Genomic DNA, 22,498 nt, shown 5'->3' on the forward strand with positions numbered 1-22,498 from the left:
CAAAACCTGGAAGAATAGAATCAGGATCCAAATGCAAGACTGATATTCCAATCCAGATTTGCCAATTATTTTTTTACCATAAAGGTTTGTATAGTAAACATGTTTGACTCTGTGGCCAGATGATTTCTGTTACAACTACTCAATTCCACCATTCTACTGAGAAAGCTGCTATGGGTGATATGTAAATGAATGGGTGTGGTTGTGTGCCAATAAAACTTTATTTACAAAAACAAGTGGTGGGCCAGGTTTAGCTGGTGGGCCAGAGTTTGCCAGCAACTAACAGAGGCTACAGCAAAATGTCTGATTTCCTGGAACTTTGAAAGAGAGTCCTCCTATAACCAGGTGGACCTCCCTCTATTTACCCCTCCTGGGACCACATCTACTCTTGGCAACCAAAGATTTTGGCTTTGACAATAATTTAGAATTGAGATTCGTACACTATGGCTTGTGGGCCAAATCTGGCTTGCAGAGCATTGTAAAGAATGTGCAACAGGACTGAGGTCAGGACGTCAAGACCAGCCTGGGCAACATGGCGAAACTCCATCTCTACTAAAAATACAGAAATTAGCCAGGCGTAATGGCAGGTGCCTGTAATCCCAGCTACTCCTCGGGAGGCTAAGGCAGGGAGAATTGCTTGAACCCGGGAGACAGAGGTTGCAGTGAGCCAAGATCGTGCCACTGTACTCCAGCCTGGGTGACAGAGCAAGACTCTGTCTCAAAAAAAAAAAAAAAAAAAAAAAAAAGAAAGAATACGCAACAGAGGCTATATGTGGCCCTTCACAGAAAAAGTAAACTTTCAAAAATAGCAAGTGTCCTTACTGAAATTGTCATTCTGGGCCTATTTTGGGGCCCTATTTGCTAAATGAATGGCTTGATTTGCCTTTTTTAACATTCGTTTTTAAAATAAAATCCCTTACCATACAAAGCTCAGCTAGTTTTTAATTGGCACAAATGTGCATATGCCTCTAATCCATATTCTTCAGTTACTTTCTTCTGCCTTTTGATGTCTCTGTCCACAATAGCCTTTGGAATTATGATTTGTAGTTGCTACATAGAGTTTAATCTCATGATTGGAGTATCATTTATTTTTGGGGACTTGGATTGCCTCTGGTTTTTACCATTTTAGGTAATACAGATTTTATCTGGAAAACAGTTTCGCTTTTTGGATTGACAGTTTTAGTTACTGTTTCAGTCAGTTCTTGCTGCATGACAAACTGCCCCCAAAGGTCCTGGTTGAAAACAAAGGACATTGGCCAGGCGCAGTGGCTCATGCCTGTAATCCCAGCACTTTGGGAGGCTGAGGCGGGTGGATCACGAGGTCAGGAGTTTGAGACCAGCCTGACCAACATGGTGAAACCCCGTCTCTACTAAAAATACAAAAATTAGCCGGGCATGGTGGTGCGTGCCTGCAATCCCAGCTACTTGGGAGGCTGAGGCAGGAGAATCACTTGAACCTGGGAGGTGGAGGTTGCAGTGAGCCTAGATCGCACCACTGCACTCCAGCCTGGGCGACAGAGACTCTGTTTCAGGCAAAAAAAAAAAAAAAAAAAAAAAAAAGACATTTATTCTTTCTCTCAATTCTGCAGGTTCACTGGGTGATTCCTTTGTCGTGGGCCAGTTTGGCTGGAGCTGGATGGCCTCATTCACGTGACTGGGGCCTCAGCTGGGGACACTTGGAACTTTCCCCCCATGTGTTCTCTCACTGTCCAGCGAGCTAGCCCAGGCAAGGAAGGACATGCTCCATATACAAACACTTCTCAGGACTCTGTTCACATCACATTTGCTAGTGTCCCTTTGGCAAAGTGAGCCCGTGGCTAAGCCCAGAATAAGGAAGTGCAATGCATCCTCTGAGTATCTCAGTGAGCTGGATACTGAGGCTCCCAGAGTCTCATAGACATAGAAAGTCATGATTCCCTGGGGGTCATAATTGCAAAATTTATTAATATATTATTCTATATGTATTAATCCTGTAGGTCCTAAGGAAATCATTCAAATTTGGGGCAGGGAACAAAGCTCTATGCACAAGATTTTCATCAGTAGCAAAATATGCAAACCACTAGACATCCATCCATTGGAGAATGGACACATGGAAGATGGGGCAGCCATAGAATTGGTGGATGAAGAGCCATTTAAAACGATGTTTGGTGGCCAAGCATGGTGGCTCGTGCCTATAATTCCAGTGACTCAGGAAGCTGAGGTGGGAGGATGGCTTTGAGGCCAGGAGTTTGAGCCTGGGCAACATAGCCAGACCCCATCTCTGCAAAAAAATTTTCAAAATTAGCTAGGTGTGGTGGTCTGTGCCTATAGTTCCATCTGCTTGGGAGGCTGAGGAGAGAATTGCTCGAGCTCAGGAGCTCCAGGTTGTAGTGGGCTATGACTCAGTCACTACACTCCAGACTGGGTGACAGAGCAAGAAGACTCTGTCTCCAAAAAACTAAGATAAAATGTTTGGGATGACCTTTGTTCCGTATAATGTAGAAGTTAAAATTACACGCTCTGGAATTTAGTTCCTTTGTGTTATCCCCCAGCAGTTAAGAATCCCCCTGTATCCAAACTAACTTATGATAGAGGAAAAGCTTATTAGCTCCCAGAGCTGAACAATTGAGGAGCTTCAGGAATGGCTGGATCCAGGATTCCTTTGGGTCGGTTGCATCTTTTTTTTTTTTTTTTTGATTTTTTTTGAGATGGAGCCTCATTCACTCTGTCATCCAGGCTGGAGTGCAGTGGTGCAATCTCAGCTCACTGCAACCTCCGCCTCCCGGGTTTAAGCGATTTTTCTGCCTCAGCCTCCTAAGTAGCTGGGATTACAGGCACCCACCACCACACCCAGCTAATTTTTGTATTTTTAATGGAGACGGGGTTTCACCATGTTGGCCTGGTTGGTCTCGAACTCCTGTCCTCAGGTAATCCACCTTGGCATCCCAAAGTGCTGGGATTACAGGTGTGAGCCACTATGCCTGGCCTGGGTCGGTTGCATCTTAAGGCTCCTGGCAGTGAGCCCAGTAGCTCCTGGCTGTCCACCTGTGGTTGTAGTGGTTCCAAACCTTATTTCTTTGCAGTGCCAAACCCAGAGGAAGACAGAGTGCATCCCAGCATTCCCAGCTAGACTGAGGTCATGTGACACCCAATGCCCAATCATGTGACCAGAGGAATGCTGTATGCTGATTGGCTTGGGCATGAGGGATTTTTTTTTTTTTTAAATTTAGAAACAGCTTTATTGAGATGTAACTTACATAACATAATATTCACTCCCACCACATGCTAGAGAGAATTTTGTAAATGTAGTAAAATTATACTCCAACAATATAAATTGTGTACATAAAAATAAAGTTTTAGGCCGGGAGCAGTGGCTCACGCCTGTAATCCTAGCACCTCGGGAGGGCAGATCACCTGAGGTCAGGGTTCAAGACCAGCCTGGCCAACATGGTGAAACCTTGTGTCTACTAAAAATACAAAAATTAGCTGGGCGTGGTGGTGTGCGCCTGTAATCCCAACTACTCAGGAGGCTAAGACAGGAGAATCGCTTGAACCCGGGAGGCAGAGATTGCAGTGATCCAAGATCACACCACTGCACTCCAGCCTGGGTGACAGAGTGAGACTCCATCTCTCTATATATATAAATAAATAAAATTGTACGTCACTTTTTTTTCTTGATCAAAGCAATGCTAGGTAATTAAGGAAATTGTTGGCAATAACAGAAATGTGTCTATGAAAAGGTTCTTAAGAAGGTGACTGTAACCTCACATTCTCCTTTCATTTTCTCCCCCTTCTCTGCTTCTCTCTAGGGTGAACAGAGTTGGACTGGGTAGGATTGGGGTTGTGCTGTGTGGGGCAGAGGCTGTTGGGGATTCGTGGTGGGAATTTCTAATAGTGACCCTTGGGTCCCAGGAACAGGAGACACAGGCCAGTCAAAGGCATGGGAAAAAGCTAGGAGAAGTTAGGATTCGAGTTAAATCCAATGCGGACAGGGTGGCCAGTTGTCTAGGTTTAGCCAGGACTGAGGGCTCCCTGGGATGTGAGATTTTCAGTGTCCACACTCAGAAAGTTCTGGGTGAACAGGGACAAGTTGGACACAGAAGCAGAAAAAAAAGTCAAGGAGGATCTGCAGTGGAAACAGGCATTGTTCACTCTGCAGAATCTGTATCCTTGCTGTCAACAATGCCCTGAACTGCCTTTGGAAGCTGCTCGTCTCCCTTGAGTGGCTCTCACCTCCCACCTTCAACCCCACCCTGGTACCAGGACAGAACACAAAACTCAGCCCCAAATTAGCCGTGACAAAAATGCATATCAAGAGCACAATGCGATACCACTTCGTGCCCACGAGCATGGCAAAAAACAAAAAGATGGATAATAATTAGTGTTGGTGAGGATGAGGAGAAATCAGAACCCTCCTACGTTGCTGGTGGGAACGTAAAATGGCACAGCTGCTTTAGGAAAGAGTTGGGCATTTCTCTGTTTTTTTTTTTTAGACAGAGTCTCTCTCTCTATAGCCCAGGCTACAGTGCATTGGTGCAATCTCAGTTCACTGCAACCTCCGCTTCCTGGGTTCGAGTGATTCTCCTGCCTCAGCCTCCTGAGTATCTGGGACTACAGGAGCTCACCATCACACCCGGCTAATTTTTGTCTTTTAGTAGAGATGGGGTTTCACCATGTTGGTCAGGCTGGTCTCGAACTCCTGACCTCGTGATCCACCCACCTTGGCCTCCCAAAGTGCTGGGATTTACAGGTGTGAGCCACTGCGCCCGGCCGGTGAGTGTTATGTTGTTTTTTCTTTTGCTAGTTTCATAAACAAAGCCACCTCTAGCTATTTAATTGCATTTTTTTTTCAGTATCTCTCTTCAAAAAAATTTTTTTAGAGACAGACTCATGCTGTGGCACGTGCCTGTGATCCCAGTTACTCAGGAGGCTGAGGCAGGAGAATCGCTTGAACCCAGGAGGCGGAGGTTGCAGTGAGCCAAGATGCCAAGATCTCGCCACTGTACTCCAGCCTGGGCGACGAGAGCGAAACTCCGTCTCCAAAAAAAAGAAAAAAAGAAGATGCATTTCCCCTTTGTCCTGGATAGCAGCTACCTTGGGTTTCTATATTTGCTTATTCGTCCCTCTCTACTCGGTGACTCATTCCACTTGGAAGACACTTTGGACTGGAGTTCCCCGCCCCCACCCCTGCCATCAGACTGATTTGTTTTCTTGCTGTTACTGTCACATGATAAACACGGGGTTGTTGGCTTTTTTTTTTTTTTTCTAAAACATTTATTTCTCTTCTCCACTCTCCACCCCCCTCCTAAATGTTCCAGCCCGGTTCTCTGCATGCACTATGAGCCTGGAACTGTTTTGAAAACTTTTCAGAGTTTTGGCTCGACGCTTGCAGGTTTCATGGTCTTATTCCCGAGAGGCTCCTGTCTCTTCTCGGAAGTTCTCGGTTTATCTCTAGTTACATGCTTATCCCAAGGTATGTTTCGCACTTTGCGAATCTCCATTTGGGTGGATCCCAACTGTTTTATCCCCACTGTTTTATTTATTTATTTATTGACTTATTTTATTTTATTTTGAGGTGAAGTGTACCACATTTTCTTTTTCTTTTTCAGACAGTCTCGCTCTGTTGCCCAGGCTGGAGTGCAGTGTCGTGATCTCAACTCACTGCAAACTCCGCCTCCCGGGTTCAAGTGAATCTCCTGCCTCAGCCTCCTGAGTAGCTGGGATTACAGGCACCCGCCACCACGCCCAGCTAATTTTTGTATTTTTAGTAGAGACGGGGTTTCACTATGTTGGCAAGGATGGTCTCGATCTCTTGACCTCGTCATCTGCCTTCCTCGGCCTCCCAAAGTGCTGGGATTACAGGCATGAGCCACACCGTGCCTGGCCTAATGAGTAAAAAAAAAACAAAAACAAAAAAAAAAAAACCCAAAAGGTAGCACCATGGCAAAGAAAGAACTTTTTTATTTGTCCTTAGACATTAAGCCCACTTATCTATTTGGTTCTGATGCAGCAGAGGCCGAGAGTTGCAGGGAAAGGCAGGAAATCTGGCATAGACCCTGCAGATCTTTCATTTCCACCCTTTTCTAATTTTGCTGGAGACATGGCAAAAATATTCTGCCGTGGTCTTGAGGAGAAGTTATAAAGCCAGACAGTTCTCTTTTTTTTTCTTTTTTCTTTTTCTTTTTTTTTTTTTTTTTTTTTCACAGGTCGTCTCGCTCTGTCGCCCAGGCCGCGGTGCAGTGGTGTAATCTCGGCTCACTGCAAGCTCTGCCTCCCGGGTTCACGCCATTCTCCTGCCTCCCGGGTTCATGCCATTCTCCTGCCTCAGCCTCCGGAGTAGCTGTAGAGCCAGACAGTTCAAGAGCTGGCCCTGCCACTTTGCAGCTATGAGACCGCAGACAAACCATATAATGTCTTAAACCAGGGGTCAGTCAGTAAACTATCCCATAGGCTAAATGTGGCCTGCTGCCTGATTTTGTAATGATTTGTGAGCTGGGAGTCACTTCTGCATTTTATTTATTTATGTATTTATTTCTGAGACGGAGTCTTGCTCTGTCGCCCAGACTGGAGTGCAGTGGCACAATCTTGGCTCACTGCAACCTCTGTCTCCCGGGTTCAAGTGATTCTCCTGTCTCAGCCTCTGAGTAACTAGGATTACAGGTGTACGCCACCGGGTCCAGCTAATTTTTGTATTTTGGGTAGAGACAGGGTTTCACCATCTTGACCAGGCTGGTCTCGAACTCCTGACCTCAAGTGATCTACCCACCTCAGCCTCCCAAAGTGTTGGGATTATAAGCATGAGCCACCATGCCCTGCCCACTTTTGCATTTTAAAATGGTCAGGGAAAAAAACAATCAAAGGAAGAATAAAGAGAGATGTGAATCAAAGGGTGCGAAGTTTCAGACAGGAATACGTTCTTGGAATCCATTGCTCTGTACATGAATGGTGACTGTAGCTAATAACACATATTGCAAAATGGCTAGAAGAATAGATTTTAAATATTCTCACAACAAAGAAATAAGTACGTGAACTGATGAGCATTTAATTAGCTTGTTTTAATCATTCCACAATTTATACTGTATCATAACTTTACACTGTACCCCATACGTGTATACCACTATTATTTTTATTTTTGTTTGTTTATTTTATAGACAGGGTCTAGCCTGTCACCCAGGCTGGAGTGCAGTGGAGCTTTCATAGCTCACTGCACCCTTGACCTCCTGGGCTCAAGTGATTCTCCCACCTTAGCCTCCTGAGTAGCTGGGACTACAGGCGTGAACCACTGTGCCTGGCTAATTGTTCTATTTTCTGTGGAAATGGGGTCTCACTATGTTGCCCGCGTTGGTCTCTAATTCCTGGACTCCAGTGATCCTCCCGTCATGGCCTCCCATAGGGCTGGGATTACAGGCATGAGCCACTATGCCAGACCTATACGACTGTTGTCAATTAAAAACAAAACAAATGATGTTTAGAAAGATAATATTATAGAAAGTAATATTAATAGAAAATAGATAATAGGGCCGGGTGCGGTGGCTCACGCCCATAACCTCAGCACTTTGGGAGGCCGAGGTGGGCAGATCACTTGAGGTCAGGAGTTTGAGACCAGCCTGGCCAACATGGTAAAACCCTGACTCCACTGAAAATGCAAAATTAGCCGGGCGTGGTGGTGGGTGCCTGTAATCCCAGCTATTCAGGAGGCTGAGGCAGGAGAATTGCTTGAACCCGAGAGGTGGAGGTTGCAGTGAGCCGAGATTGCACCATTGCACTCCAGCCTGGGCAACAAGAGTGAAACTCCGTCTCAAAAAAAAAAAAAAAAAGAAAAAGAAAAAAGAAAAGAAACCATCAGGGTTTAATGCTCGGCTTCTGGCTTAGGAAGTCTGGCCCTTTCCAATCATGATCATCTCTGTATCTATATCCTTATCCCTATCACTGTGGTTATAAAATTCTGCAATTCTCAAAGTCACCTGTGTGTCTTAGTCTGTGCTTTGCTGCCTTGGCGTCCTTTCTGACCAGGATCCTGGCTGTGAGCTCCCTGCTAGGGGCGGACACTCCCAAATGTGCAAAACTCAGCCACCCTCCTCCTCCTCCTGTCTTCCTTCCAGGAGCTGCATCTCTGTGTGTCCCGCAAGCACTTCGCTCTGGAACGGGGCTGCAGGCTGCGCGGGCTGTCGCCGGGGAACTACAGCGTGCGAGTCCGGGCCACCTCCCTCGCGGGCAACGGCTCCTGGACGGAGCCCACCTATTTCTACGTGACGGACTATTGTAAGTCTCCATGGCAGCCTCAGCTAGTTGGAGCTGTGCTTAGCACTGAGCATGGTGGGACATTTAAGAGGATGACATGGAGAGGCCATAGGTGCTGGTCCTGGCCTTGACTCTCCAACCTACCAGCTGCCGCTGTGTGACTGGGGCTAGGTGCTTGCCCTCTCTGATCCTGCACTTTTTTATTGTTTGAGATGGACGCTTGTTCTGGAGTGCAGTGGCACAATCTTGGCTCACTGTAGCCTCTGCCTTCCAGGTTCAAGTGATTCTCCCACCTCAGCCTCACAGTAACTGGGACTACAGGTGCACACCACCACGCCTTGCTAATTTTTGTATTTTTAGTAGAGATGGCATTTCACCATGTTGGCCAGCTGGTCTCAAACTCCTGACCTCAAGTGATCCACCCACCTCAGCCTCCCAAAGTGCTGGAATTACAGGCATGAGTCACCATGCCTGGACTGATCCTGCACTTTAAAAAAAAAGAAAAAGCACTTTTATTTTTGTTTCAGAGGTACTTATGCAGTTCATTATATAAGAAAATTGTGTGTCGTTGGGGGTTTGCCGTACAGATAATTTTGTCAACCATGTAATCAGCATAGTACCAGATAGGTCATTTTTTGATCCTTTCCCTCTTCTCACCCACCACTCTCAAGTAGGCACCTGAGTTAGTCTGTACTCACACTGCATTAAAGAAATACCTGGCTGGGCACAGTGGCTCACACCTGTAATCCCAGCACTTCGGGAGGCCGAGGTGGGCGGATCACTTGAGGTCAGGAGTTTCAGACCAGCCTGGCCAACATGGTGAAACCCCATCTCTACCAAAAAATACAAAAATTAGCTGGGCATGGTGGTGTGCGCCCGTAGTCCCAGCCACTTGGGAGGCTGAGGTGGGAGAATTGCTTGAACTGGGGAGGCAGAGGTTGCAGTGAGCCGAGATTGTACCACTGCACTCCAGCCTGGGCAACAGAGCGAGACCCTGTCTCAAAAAAAAAAAAAAAAGAGACAGACAGACAGGAAGGAAAGAAAGAAAAAAAAGAAGAAAGGAAGGAGGGAAGGAAAGAAGGAAGGAAGGAAGGAGAAAGATAGGGAGAGAGAGAAAGAAAGAAAGAAAGAGAGGGAAAGAAAGAAAGAGAAAGAAAGAAGAAAGAAAAGAAAGAAAGAAAGAAAGAAAGAAAGAAAGAAAGAAAGAAAGAAAGAAAGAAAAAAGAAAAGAAAAGAGAAAAGAAAAAGAGAGAAAGAGGATGGGCACGGTGACTCACGCTTGTAATCCCAGCACTTTGGGAGGCCATGGTGGGCAGATCACGAGGTCAGGAGTTTGAGACCAGCCTAGCTAATATGGTGGAACCCTATTTCTACTAAAAATAAAAAAAAAATTAGCTGGGCATGGTGATGTGTGCCTGTAATCCCAGCTACTTGGGAGGCTGAGGCAGGAGAATTGCTTGAACCCGGGAGGTGGAGGTTGCAGTGAGCCGAGATCATGCCACTGCACTCCAGCCCGGGCAATGCAGTGAGACTCTGTCTCAAAAAATAAAAAAAGAAAGAAAGAAAGAGTGAAAGAGAGAGAGAAGAAAAAGAAAAAGAGAGAAAGAAAGAAAGGAAAAGAAAAAAGAAAAGAAGGAAGGAGGGAAAGAAAAAAGAAAAGAAGAGAAAAGAAAAGAAAAAAGAAAAGAAAAGAAGCCTGAGACTAGGACTCAGTAATTTATAAAGAAAAGAGGTTTAATGGCTCCCAGTTCTGCAGACAGTACAGGAACCATGATGCTGGCATCTGCTCAACTTCTGAGGAGGCCTCAAGAAACTTTCAATCATGGTGGAAGGCAAAAATGGGAGCAAGGTGTTAAGACGGGGGGATGGTGCTATATACTTTTTAAACCACCAGATCCCATGAGAACCCACTCATTATACAGTACCCAGGAGGGATGTTGCTAACCCGTTAGAAACTGCCTCCATGATCCAATCACGTCCCACCCGGCCACTCCTCCAACATTGGGGATTGCATTTCCACAAGAGCTTTGGGTGGGGACACAGATCCAAACCATATCAGTCCCGGTGTCTACTGTTCCCTTCTTTCTGTCCATGTGTGCTCTGTGTCTTACTCTCACTTATGGGGGAGAATATGAGGTAGTTGGTTTTGTGTTCCTGTGTGAATTCAATTAGCATAATCACCTCCAGCTCCATTCATGTTGCTGCAGAGAACATGAGCTCATTCTTTTTTATGGCTGTGTAGTATTCCATGGTATGTATGTATCACATTTTCTTTATCTGGCAACCCTGCACTTGCTCATCTGTACATGGAGATAATAACAGAACCACTCCAGGAGGTGGAGGGACATTTTAATGACACAAATGTTAAGTACCTGGCCCCTGTTGCTAGCATCTCTATCTTTGTTATTAGAGTTTTTCGGCTGGGTGTGGTGGCTCACACCTGTAATCCCAGCACTGTGGGAGGCTGAGGCAAGAGGATTGCTTGAGGATAGGCATTAGAGACCGGTCTGAGTAATATAGCGAGACTCTGTCTCCACAAAAATTAGCCAGCTGTGGTGGTACATGCCTGTAATCCCAGCTACTTGGGAGGCTGAGACAGGAGGATCACTTGGGCCCAGGAGTTTGAGGTTGCAGTGAACTGTGATTGTGCCACTATACTCCAGCCTGGGTGACAGAGCAAGACCCTGTCTCTAAAACATAAAAATCAAAAGAATTTTACGTCTGTCGAAAGTCACGCTGGGATCGAGACTAGCTATATAATTTGCAAGACCCAGTGAAAACTGAAAATGCAGAGCTCCTTGCTTTAAAATTATTAAGAATTTGGCCGGGCGCGGTGGCTCACGCCTGTCATCCCAGCACTTTCGGAGGCTGAGGCGGGAGGATCGCCTGAGGTCAGGAGTTTGAGACCAGCCTGGCCAACAAAGTGAAACCCCATCTCTACTAAATGTACAAAAATTAGCCGGGCGTGGTAGTGCATACCTGTAATCCCAGCTACTCGGGAAGCTGAGGCAAGAGAATCGCTTGAACCTGGAAGGAGGAGGTTCCAGTGAGCCGAGATCGTGCCACTGAACTCTAGCCTGGGTGTCAGAGCAAGACTCCGTCACAAAAATAAATAACTAAATAAAGATTAAAATAAAACGAATAAGCATTTCAGAGGGGCAGCAGCAGAGCATTAAACTGACAGTATGGCGTCCTGCATCCACTACCTGAGATGTAGAAGGGGTGGAAATGAGCAGTGATTTGGGAGTGGGGGTGGGGAACAGTGTGCTAACAGAATACTGACCTCTGAGCCCACTGCCTGGTCCTACTGAACTTACTGCTCAGTAGGTTCAGTGGGAACCTACTGAACAAAATCAGGGTATGGAAGAGTAGCAGAGAAGTTCATGGACAAGGGAGGGAGGAAACAGGGTGGCCCACCCATTCCAGGAGTGGATGTGATTTTTGGTGTTAACTTTCTTGGGAACACATTGATATGAAACATGTATTTTCTTATTCTATTTCAGTAGATGTCCCATCAAATATTGCAAAAATTATCATCGGCCCCCTCATCTTTGTCTTTCTCTTCAGTATTGTGATTGGAAGTATTTATCTATTCCTGAGAAAGAGGTGAGTTGAGTGAGTTCAGTGGTGTCATGGGAACCATTGGTTCTCTGGGGGAAATTATGCCTTGATATAGGTATAGGTATATGTAAGTTTATTATGAATTTTACTGAAATAGGATGTGTAATGTGCAATTTACAGATAATTGTCATAGTATGATATATACAACTCTTTATTGTAAATTCCCTCTAGCCAGTTGATTCTCACAGAATGTTTTTGTTGATTTTTTATTTTTTTGCCCAAACCTTTATATCTGAAGCCAACCTATTATTGCAATTAATTAAACAAGCATAGCTCCAATGTGAATGTTGATTAATTTTTCAAAATCTACATTAAAGAGTAGGACATGGTTGGGCACAGTGGCTCATGCCTGTAATCCTAGCATTTTGGGAGGCCAAGGCAGGTGAATCACCTGAGGTCAGGAGTTTGAGACCAGCCTGGCCAACATGGTGAAACCTCATCTCTACTAAAAATACTAAGAAATTAGCTGGGCGTGGTAGTAGGCGCCTGGAATCCCAGCTACTCAGGAGGCCGAGGCAGGAGAATTACTTGAACCTTGGAGGTGGACGTTGCAGCTAGCCAAGATCCCGCCGTTGCACTCCAGCCTGGGCAACAAAGTGAGGACAAAACTGAAATAAGACATAGATGTTCATCAGTGATATGAGTGATGTCTTTGCTGAGTCAGATAATAATTTTTAAATACCAGAAGAACATTTTCGTAATGTTTTGTGCCATGTGCAATGTCACAGTTGCAGACATGACATGCTTTTAAGTTTAATCTACATGATTAAACATTTTTCTTGGCTGGGCGCGGTGGCTCACACCTGTAATCCCAGCACTTTGAGTGGCCGAGGCGGGCGGATCATGAGGTCAGGAGTTCGAGACCAGCCTGACCAACATGGTGAAACCCCTTCTCTACTAAAAATACAAAAATTAGCAGGGTGTGGTGGTGCGCGCCTGTAATCCCAGCTCCTCAGGAGGCAGAGGCAGGAGAATCGCTTGAACCCGGGAGGCAGAGGTTGCAGTGAGCTGAGATCGCACCATTGCGCTACACCCTGGGCAACAGAGTGAGACTCTGTCTCAAAAACAAAACAAAAAACATTTTTCTCATCACTTTCTCAAGCCTGGACAAACAACAGAACAACAAATCCAGTCCCAAGTTATAGCATTTGCCAGTTTCTGTAATGTAAATATTCCCAGCATGTCTAATTTCAAGCTGTAGACATAATATTACTGAGCACAGTGTCAGAAAGAGACACATGATAGGTCCCCATTGAATTCACCCTATGGACACAATATGGTGTATAAATGATATAAGGTAAATAACCTCAACTGCATTGATCATAGTAAAATGGAGTATGAGAGTTAGAAAGTGATGAGTTTTGAACATGTATTGTCTTTGCTTTTAGGGTAATTTATTTAATTGCAAGCCTCTATAATTTACATTTTTTGTTCTATTTGGAAGGCATTGTACAATTTAATCTTTAATGATGCTTGTATATAATAACTGGCTCACTCGTTTCCTGAAAATTTAATAATTGTTTCTCATTAGTCGGGATGAGCTCGCTGTAGAACAGTACTGAGTGAGTGGCTTTTAAGTGTTACATAGACGGCCATAAATTATAATAAAAGCCAGCCAGAGCCCTGCATGGTCGTGCACATCTGTAATCCCAGCCACTCAGGAGGATGAGGCAGGAGGATCACTTGAGACCAAGAGTTCAAGACCAGCCTGGGCAACATAGTGAGACCCTGTCTCTACGAAATTTTAAAAATTAGCAGCCAGGTGTGGTGGTGAGCACCTGTATTCCCAGCTATTCAAAAAGCTGAGGTGAGAGGATCTCTGGAGCCCAGAAGGTCGAGACTGCAGTGATCTATGATTAAACCAGTGCTGCTGCCATGTTGATGTATTTAAGTACTTGTCTGATGGGCTTCCATTCAAAACATAAAGGTCCCCCATCCCTGCCCTAGACTGCATCTAGAATTATGGGGATTCTGCTGGTAAGGGCTGCCATTTGCCTTGAGGAGTCTTGTATGAAACCCCTTTCTGGAGACCTGCAGAGTCCCATGAGAACCTCAAGCTAACGTGCCTCATTTTTCTCCTCCAGGCAGCCAGATGGGCCTCTGGGACCGCTTTACGCTTCTTCAAACCCTGAGTATCTCAGTGCCAGTGATGGTGAGTACCATCCCTTCCCTGTGGGTGACCAGTACCCTACTCAACAGCTTCCTTTGCCTTCACCATTGAGTAAGAGTGAAGGATGGGTTCCCCAGGGAGGCCAAGAAAAGCCCTCTTAGTCATTTGAGCTTGTGAAACTGCCCTTGCTGCAGAAACCTCATTACTGTGTGCATGTGCACACATGGTATTTGGCATCTGCCTGGATGGGCTCATCTAGCTGGTCTGGGACCCTTGGATGGGGTCGACAACTTGGGCTGGGCTCAGCTGGGCGGTTCTTCTTCTGGTCTTGCCTGGCTTCACCCATGTAGCTACATTTTGCTGGTGTGTCAGCTAGCACTTGGTAGTCTTAGATGATTTCACTCACATGTCTGATGGTCGGCAGACTGGGTGGTCCCAACATGGGGGCCCTAAGCTGGGGGAGGCTGAGCCTCACTCTGTCCATGTGGCCTCTTAGGCTCCAGCAGGCTGGCCTAGGCTTCATTATATGGTACTCTGTTGGTTCCTAGTAGCAAGAGAGGGTAAGCTCCAGGGCAATAGTCCATTCCGAGTTTCTGCTTGGGTTGTTCCTGCTGATTCCCATTGACCAAAATAACTCACAAGGCCATGCCCAGGGCCAAGGGGTGGTGAGATAGACTCCACCTTTTCATGGGAAGAGCTGCCAAGTATCTTGGCTTTTTTTTACCCCCAACTTATTACAACCTATCTTCCACCCCCTTGGCACTTTGCAGAAACAGTAGTCTCAGGTAGGAAGTAGCACCATTCCGTGGCAAGGGTCTGAAATCAGACAAGAAGGATGGGGATGCTGGTTTGCCTCAGGACATATTGACCAGGATCTTGAATCAGTTGTGGCTCCTTCCTTGAGTCTCTGCCATGCCCTCTCCATGGGTGCAGATGCCTGTCCTGTTCTCAGCCATATGCCCAGTGCCTGGCATGGGTCCTGGATCATAGAACTCACTTCATGAGTGTTTTCGAGGGGGTTTGGGTGAGGGCTTGGGTGGAAGGTGGCTGCAGACCCCCAAGGGATCCACCAAAGATGCTGTGTAGATAAGTGAGAAGTAGTGTTTCCATGCTCTGTGTATGTGCCGGACGAGTGGGAGGTGCCTCGAGAGAAGATCACCCTCCTTCGAGAGCTGGGGCAGGGCTCCTTCGGCATGGTGTATGAGGGCAACGCCAGGGACATCATCAAGGGTGAGGCAGAGACCCGCGTGGCAGTGAAGACAGTCAACGAGTCAGCCAGTCTCCGAGAGCGGATTGAGTTCCTCAATGAGGCCTCGGTCATGAAGGGCTTCACCTGCCATCATGTGGTGAGTCCAGTGGGGGTGGGACACGGGCTGGCTTTCCTGCCCCTTCCCTCTCTCTGCCTCCTCCTCCTGCACAGAGTGACAGAGGACACTGGGTGTAACCTCCTGCCCAACCCCCACTCTACTACCCATCCTAAAGGTGTGGGGAGGGATTGTTCCCTTCTCAAATCACATCCTCTCCCACTTCGCCTGGAACCAGACTCTATCACTGTCTTATCACTTTCTGGAATGCTTCATTGCTTTCCAGATTCTTTCATCACTTTCTAGAATCTTCCATCATTTTCTGGAATCTTCTACCACTTTCTGGACTCTTCCATCATTTTCCAGAATCTTCCGTTGCTTTTTGGACTCCTCCATTTCTTGCTTTTTCCTGGCTCCTTTGTAACCCAGGACCACACAGAGGTCCACCTCATACCACCTGCCATCATTCCTACTCTCCCTTGAAGGCAGCGCAAACTCTTCCTGCCTTTCTGCTCCTTTGTTTCTCTTTGAGTCCCATGTGCTTTCATCCTTGCCACACATATTTGTGGGGCATTTAAAACCCTGCTCTTGTCCCTGCGATACAGTGGATTCCTGCCCCTGTAGAGCTTCCAAAACAGGAGGTGGAGATAGACTCCAAAACCTTTATTTTTATTTTTATATATTTTTAAGACAGAGTCTCTCTCTGTCGCCCAGGGTGGAGTATAGTGGCACAATCTTGACTCACTCAACCTCTGCCTCCCGGGTTCAAGCAGTTCTCCTGCCACGGCCTCCTGAGTAGCTGGGATAACAGGAGCCCACCACCATACCCGGCTAATTTTTGTATTTTTAGTAGAGATGGGATTTTGCCATGTTGGCCAGACTGGTCTCGAACTCCTGACTTCAGGTGATCCACCGGCCTCAGCCTCTCAAAGTGCTGGGATTACAGACATAAGCCACTGTCCCCGGCCGACTCCAAACCCTTTATACATTAGGAGAAAATGCTATGGAAACATGAAGAAAGGGAAGAAAGAAGGTTTGGACAAGGGTGTATTTGAGCAAAGACTTAAAGGACATGAGGAGCTGGACCCTGTGGATGTGGCAGGGAACAGAGAGCCAGGCAGAGAGAATGGTTAAAATACAAAGGCCTGGCTGGGCGTGGTGGCTGTAATCCCAGCACTTTGGGAGGCTGAGGCAGGCGGATCACCAGAGGTCAGGAGTTCAAGATCAACCTGACCAACATGGAGAAATCCTGTCTCTACTAAAAATACAAAAATTAGCCGGGTGTGCTGGTGGGCATCTGTAACCCCAGCTACTCGGTAGACTGAGGCAGGAGAATTGCTTGAACCTGGGAGGCGAAGGTTGCAGTGAGCTGAGATCACACCACTGCACTCCAGCCTGGGTAACGGAGCATGATTCCATCTCGAAAATTAAAAAAAAAAAAAATACAAAGGCCTGTCTGCTCCCCTAGACCAGGGCTGAGCACACTGCATCCAGGCCACAGGGTGCTGTGTGTGACATAGACACCAGGCAGGGAGAACCTTGGTGAGTCGAATCACAGACCCCCCTCCAAGAACCCTGGTGGCTTGCTCTGCAGGTGCGTCTCCTGGGAGTGGTGTCCAAGGGCCAGCCCACGCTGGTGGTGATGGAGCTGATGGCTCACGGAGACCTGAAGAGCTACCTCCGTTCTCTGCGGCCAGAGGCTGAGGTGAGCTGCCTCGGGGGGACCCAGCGGGATACTCGGTGGGGCACCTGCTCCCGGCCTCCTGGAATCCCGGTGCTGCTGAAACACCAACCCCATGTTTCGGTTTTAGAATAATCCTGGCCGCCCTCCCCCTACCCTGCAAGAGATGATTCAGATGGCGGCGGAGATTGCTGACGGGATGGCCTACCTGAATGCCAAGAAGTTCGTGCATCGGGACCTGGCAGCGAGAAACTGCATGGTCGCCCACGATTTTACTGTCAAAATCGGAGGTTCGTCTGGCTTTCTGCTTTGAAAACGTAACGACCCAGGCCAGTTTTGATTTCAGAAGGAAGTTGTCTATAATGAGCCGCTAAGTCTTTTCTGATAGTATAAAAGGGGCAAGATACTTCTTTTTGTTTTTGTTTTTTGTTTTTTGTTTTGTTTTGTTTTGTTTGTTTTTGTTTGTTTGTTTTGAGACGGAGTCTTACTCTGTTGCCCAGGCTGGAGTGCAGTGGTGCAATCTTGGCTCACTGCAACCTCCGCCTCCCAGGTTCAAGTGATTCACCTGCCTCAGCCTCCCGAGTAGCTGGGACTACGGGTGTGTACCACCACACTTGGCTAATTTTTGTATTTTTAGTGGAGATGGAGTTTCACCACGTTGGCCAGGATAGTCTTGATTTCCTGACCTCGTGATCCTCCTGCCTTGGCCTCCCAAAGTGCTGGGATTACAGGTGTGAGCTACCACACTGGCTTTTTTTTTTTTCTTTTTTATGAGATGGAGTCTTGTTCTGTCACCCAGGCTGGAGTGCAGTGACAGGATCTCGGCTCACTGAAACCTCCACCTCTCAGGTTCAAGCGATTCTCCCACCTTAGTCTCCCAAGTAGCTGGGATTACAGGCATGCGCCACCACACCCAGCTAATTTTTGTATTTTTAGTAGAGATGGAGTTTCACCGTGTTGGCCAGGATGGTCTCAAACTCCTGACCTCAAATGATCCACCCGTGTTGGCCTCCCAAAGCACTGGGATTACAGGCATGAGCCACTGTGCCTGGCCTGGGCAAGATTTTGGATGGGGACCGCCCCCACCCCAGGCTGTCATTTAATTGCATGTATTGATAAACTCATTTACCCATTCACTTCTTTAAAAGATATGTTTGTAGGACTGGGGGCCCCGCCTGTAATCTCAGTGCTTTGGAAGGCCAAGGTGTGAGGACTGCTTGAGTCCAGGAGTTTGAGACCAGCCTGGGCAACATAGTGAGACTCCATCTCTATGAAAAATTTTTTTAAAAAGGGGTGTGGTGGTGCACATCTGTGGTCCCAGCTACTCAGGAGGCTGGGGTGGGAGGATTGCTTGAGCCCAGGAGGTGGAGGCTGCAGTGAGCTGTGGCTGCATCACTGCACTCCAGCCTGGGCAATAGTGAGACGCTATTTCAAAAAAAACAAACAAAAAAGGAATATAGAGGGGACCAGAGCAGCGTGAGATGTGAGGTCGAGGAGAGAGGCAGAAACCAGACCGAGAAGGACCTTGTATGTCACAGCAAGTCATCTCGACATTATCTTACATTAGCAAGGGGCAGCAGGAAGTGATATGATTCTATTTACGACTCAAAAAGACATCTCCTGGCCAGGCGCAGTGGCTCACACCTGTAATCCCAGCACTTTGGGAGGCTGAGGCGGGCGGATTACTGGAGGTCAGGAGTTCGAGACCAGCCTGGTCAAATGGTGAAACCCCATCTCTACTCAAAATACAAAACATTAGCTAGACATAGTGGCAGACAGCTGTAATCCCAGCTACTCAGGAGGCTGAGGCAGGAGAATTGCTTGAATCAGGGAGGTAGAGGTTGCAGTGAACCAAGATCGCACCACCACACTCCAGCCTGGAGGACAGAGTGAGACTCCATATTAAAAAAAAAAGAAAAAGAAAAAGAAAAATGTAGCTTCTTTGTCATTTGGTACCTTCTTTTCCCTCCCTTTAAATAGTAGCCCATCTTCCCCCTTCACTTCCCCATGTGCACCCTCAGAATCCCTTCTTACTGGATTTGGCTACCACCCAGGTGAGCACACACCAGGGCCAGGTGAACCGCTCTTAGGGCTCCGTGAGAGGTGGGGCAGTCAAGATGGCAGATGGTAGGACCAAGGCTGAAGGTTAAGAGCATGTGAATCGTTTGTGTTGTCAGACTTTGGAATGACCAGAGACATCTATGAAACGGATTACTACCGGAAAGGAGGCAAGGGTCTGCTCCCTGTACGGTGGATGGCGCCGGAGTCCCTGAAGGATGGGGTCTTTACCACTTCTTCTGACATGTGGTGAGTTGTGTGTGGAGGGGTGGACGGACGCTGGGCTTGAATTCCAGGTGCTAGTAACAGCCAAGAGCGGGGGATGGAAGCCTGCCATCCTCCTGGACCCCCCATCAAGGAAAGGAAGGCAGCGTCCTGTCTGAGGACCTTCCCATGGCTACTCTTAAGTCCTGATTAATCCTGTAGGCATTGTGAACCCCGAAAATCTGAGACAGGTCTAGTTAATTTAGGAAGGTTATTTTGCCAAGGTTGAGGACGTGTACTCATGACACAGCTTCAGGAGATCCTGACCACATGTGCCCAAGGTGGTCAGGGCACAGCTTGGTTTTATACGTATATTTTAGGGAGACGTGAGACATCAATCAACATATGCAAGATGACCATTGGTTGGGTCTGGAAAGGCGGGACAACTAGAAGCGGGGAGGGGTCTTCCAGGTCATAGGTAGATAAGAGACAAATGGTTGCATTCTTTTGAGTTTCTAATGAGCCTCTCCAAAGGAGCCAATCAGATATGCATGTTTCTCAGTGAGCAGAGGGGGGACTTTGAATAGAGTGGGAGGCAAGTTTGTTCAAGCAGTTCCCAGCTGGACTTTTTCCTTGAGTTTAGTGATTTGGGGGCCCCAAGATTGATTTTCCTTCCATAGCATTTATGGACCGCAGCATGAATTGTTTTATTAACTGGCCAACCATGTTCTCGCAAACCAAGAGATGTGTTTGCGTGTTTGTGTGTGTGTGTGTGTGCGTTTGTGTATTTGCATGTGTGTGAGCGCGTGTGTGTGTGTATGTGTATGTGTTTGCGTGTTTGTGTATTAAACGTGTGTGTGTGTGCGTGCATGTGTTTGCATGTGTGCTATTTTGCCTGTGTGCGTGTTTGTGTATGTGTGTGTGAATTTGCATGTGTGTGTGCACGTGTGTGCGTGTATTTGCATGTGTGCACATGTGTGTGTTTGCATGTGTTTGGGTGTGTTTGCATGTGTGTGCACACGTGTGTGTTTGCCTGTTCGTGTGTATGTGTATGCATATGTGTGCGTGTTTGTGTGTGTATTAAATGTGTGTGTGCCTGTGTGTTTGCGTGTGTTTGTGTGCATGTGTTTGCGTGCGTGTTTACATGTGTGTTTGCGTGTGTGTGCTAGTTTGCCTGTGTGCATGTGTTTGTGTTTGTGTGTATTTGCGTGTGTGTGCACGTGTGTTTGCATGTGTTTGTGTATTTACATGTGTGCACACGTGTGTGTTTGCATGTGTGTGTGCTAGTTTGCCTGTGTGTGTTTGCCTGTGTGCGTGCATGCGTTTGCATATGTGTTTGCATGTGTGTGCTAGTTTGCCTGTGTGCGTGTTTGTGTGTGTTTGTGTGTTTTTGCGTGTGTGTGTGCATGTGTTTGCATGTGTGTTTGTGTGTGTTGTGTGCTAGTTTACCTGTGTGCATGTGTGTGTGTTTGCGTGTGTGTTTGCGTGTGTGTGTGTGAATGGTTTCTTTGTTACTACTCTCCACTGTCATTGACAGGTCCTTTGGCGTGGTCCTTTGGGAAATCACCAGCTTGGCAGAACAGCCTTACCAAGGCCTGTCTAATGAACAGGTGTTGAAATTTGTCATGGACGGAGGGTATCTGGATCAACCCGACAACTGTCCAGAGAGAGTGTAAGTGTAGAAAGGGTTTGAGGTGTGTGAGGTGTGCATTGAAAGGGTATTGCCCTTTACACGTGTGCTTGCTTTTGCCTTTCCTATGCCTACACGCTCACTGTGTTTGCATGCTATATGTTACAGGTGTGTTTGTGTTTGCATAGCTTGTCTTTACATGCGTGTTTGCATTTGCATATTGCATGGTGGTACACACACTTGAGTTTCCATATGTGCTACATGTATGCTTGTTTGCATATTATATATTTACATAGGTATTTATGTTTGCATACTGTATGTTTACGTGTACATCAGCATATGGCACATGTATACCTTGTTTACGTATCTTTATAAGCACACGTATTTACATATGTGCTTGTTTACATATTATGTCTTTACTGGCATGCTTGTGTTCACAAATCGTAAGATTTTCTTGCATATTGTATAGTTGGAATGTTGCACAAGAAACCCGTAGCAGTAGTTATCTTGGGAGAAGGGAACTGGAGACCTGGGGTCGGGGGAGCGAGACCTATGTTTGGCTGTTAATTATTTATACGCTGAAAATTTTGTCACGTGGCTGGGAATGGGTGGCTGTAATCCCAGCAATTTGGAAGACCAAGGCGAACAGATCACCTGAGGTCAGGAGTTCAAGACCAGCCTGGCCAACATGGTGAAACCCCATCTCTATTGGAAATACAAAAATTACCTGGGTGTGGTGGTGGGCACCTGTAATCCCAGCTACTCAGGAGGCTGAGGCAGGAGAATTGCTTGAATCTGGGAGGCAGAAGTTGCAGTGAGCAGAGACTGCGCCATTGCACAGCAGCCTGGGTGACAGAGCGAGATTCTGTCTCAAAAACAAACACAGACACACAAAAATTTTGTCAGGCATACATATTATGTATTCCCCCCCTCCAAATGTACGTATATATATATTTAGATGAAGTCTCGCTCTGTCACCCAGGCTGGTAGAGTGCAGTGCTGCAATCACAGCTACTGCAACCTTGAACTCCTGGACTCAGCCTCCTGGCTCAGCCTCCCAAAGTGCTGGGATTACTCTCGATCCAGTTTTGAAATGAGGCAACCCTTTTCAAAACCATCTTTCAGCCGGGCGCGGTGGCTGATGCCTGTAATCCCAGCACTGTGGGAGGCCGAGGCGGGCAGATCACGAGTTCAGGAGACCGAGACCATCCTGGCTAACACGGTGAAACCTGGTCTCTACTAAAAATACAAAAAATTAGCCAGGCATGGTGGCGGGCGCCTGTAGTCCCAGCTACTCGGGAGGCTGAGGTAGGAGAATAGCATGAACCTGGGAGGCGGAGCTGGCAGTGAGCCGAGATCACGCCACTGCACTCCAGCCTGGGTGACAGAGCGAGACTCTGTCTCCAAAAAAAAAAAAAAAAAAAAAAAATTCAGGCTGGACAGGATGGCTCTTGCCTGTAATCTCAGCACTTTGGGAGGTTGAGGCAGGAGGATTGCTTGAGCCCAGGAGTTCAAGGCTGCAATGAGCTATGATTGAGCCACTGCACTCCATCCTGGGTGACAATGTGAGAAACCCTGTTTCAAAAAAAGAAAAGAAAAAGAAAAAAAAAGTGGCCAGGCATGGTGGCTCACACCTGTAATCCCAGCATCTTGGGAGGCCAAGGTGGGTGGAT

At 47.0% G+C, this 22,498-nt stretch overlaps 1 protein-coding gene across 1 annotated transcript in view; it reads left to right on the top strand.

Moving 5' to 3' along the window:
* INSR (insulin receptor) overlaps positions 1-22,498 on the top strand; it is a 180,983-nt gene that overhangs the window by 156,732 nt on the left and 1,753 nt on the right. Inside the window, exons 13-20 of the mRNA XM_031659063.1 lie at positions 8,079-8,238; positions 11,721-11,823; positions 13,923-13,990; positions 15,050-15,294; positions 16,847-16,957; positions 17,064-17,223; positions 19,111-19,240; positions 20,733-20,867. Of these exons, the coding sequence (XP_031514923.1) occupies positions 8,079-8,238; positions 11,721-11,823; positions 13,923-13,990; positions 15,050-15,294; positions 16,847-16,957; positions 17,064-17,223; positions 19,111-19,240; positions 20,733-20,867 (1,112 nt within the window). The remainder of the gene's footprint in view (positions 1-8,078; positions 8,239-11,720; positions 11,824-13,922; positions 13,991-15,049; positions 15,295-16,846; positions 16,958-17,063; positions 17,224-19,110; positions 19,241-20,732; positions 20,868-22,498) is intronic.

Source organism: Papio anubis, chromosome 20, assembly GCF_008728515.1.
Source record: "Papio anubis isolate 15944 chromosome 20, Panubis1.0, whole genome shotgun sequence".
Taxonomy (NCBI): domain Eukaryota; kingdom Metazoa; phylum Chordata; class Mammalia; order Primates; family Cercopithecidae; genus Papio; species Papio anubis.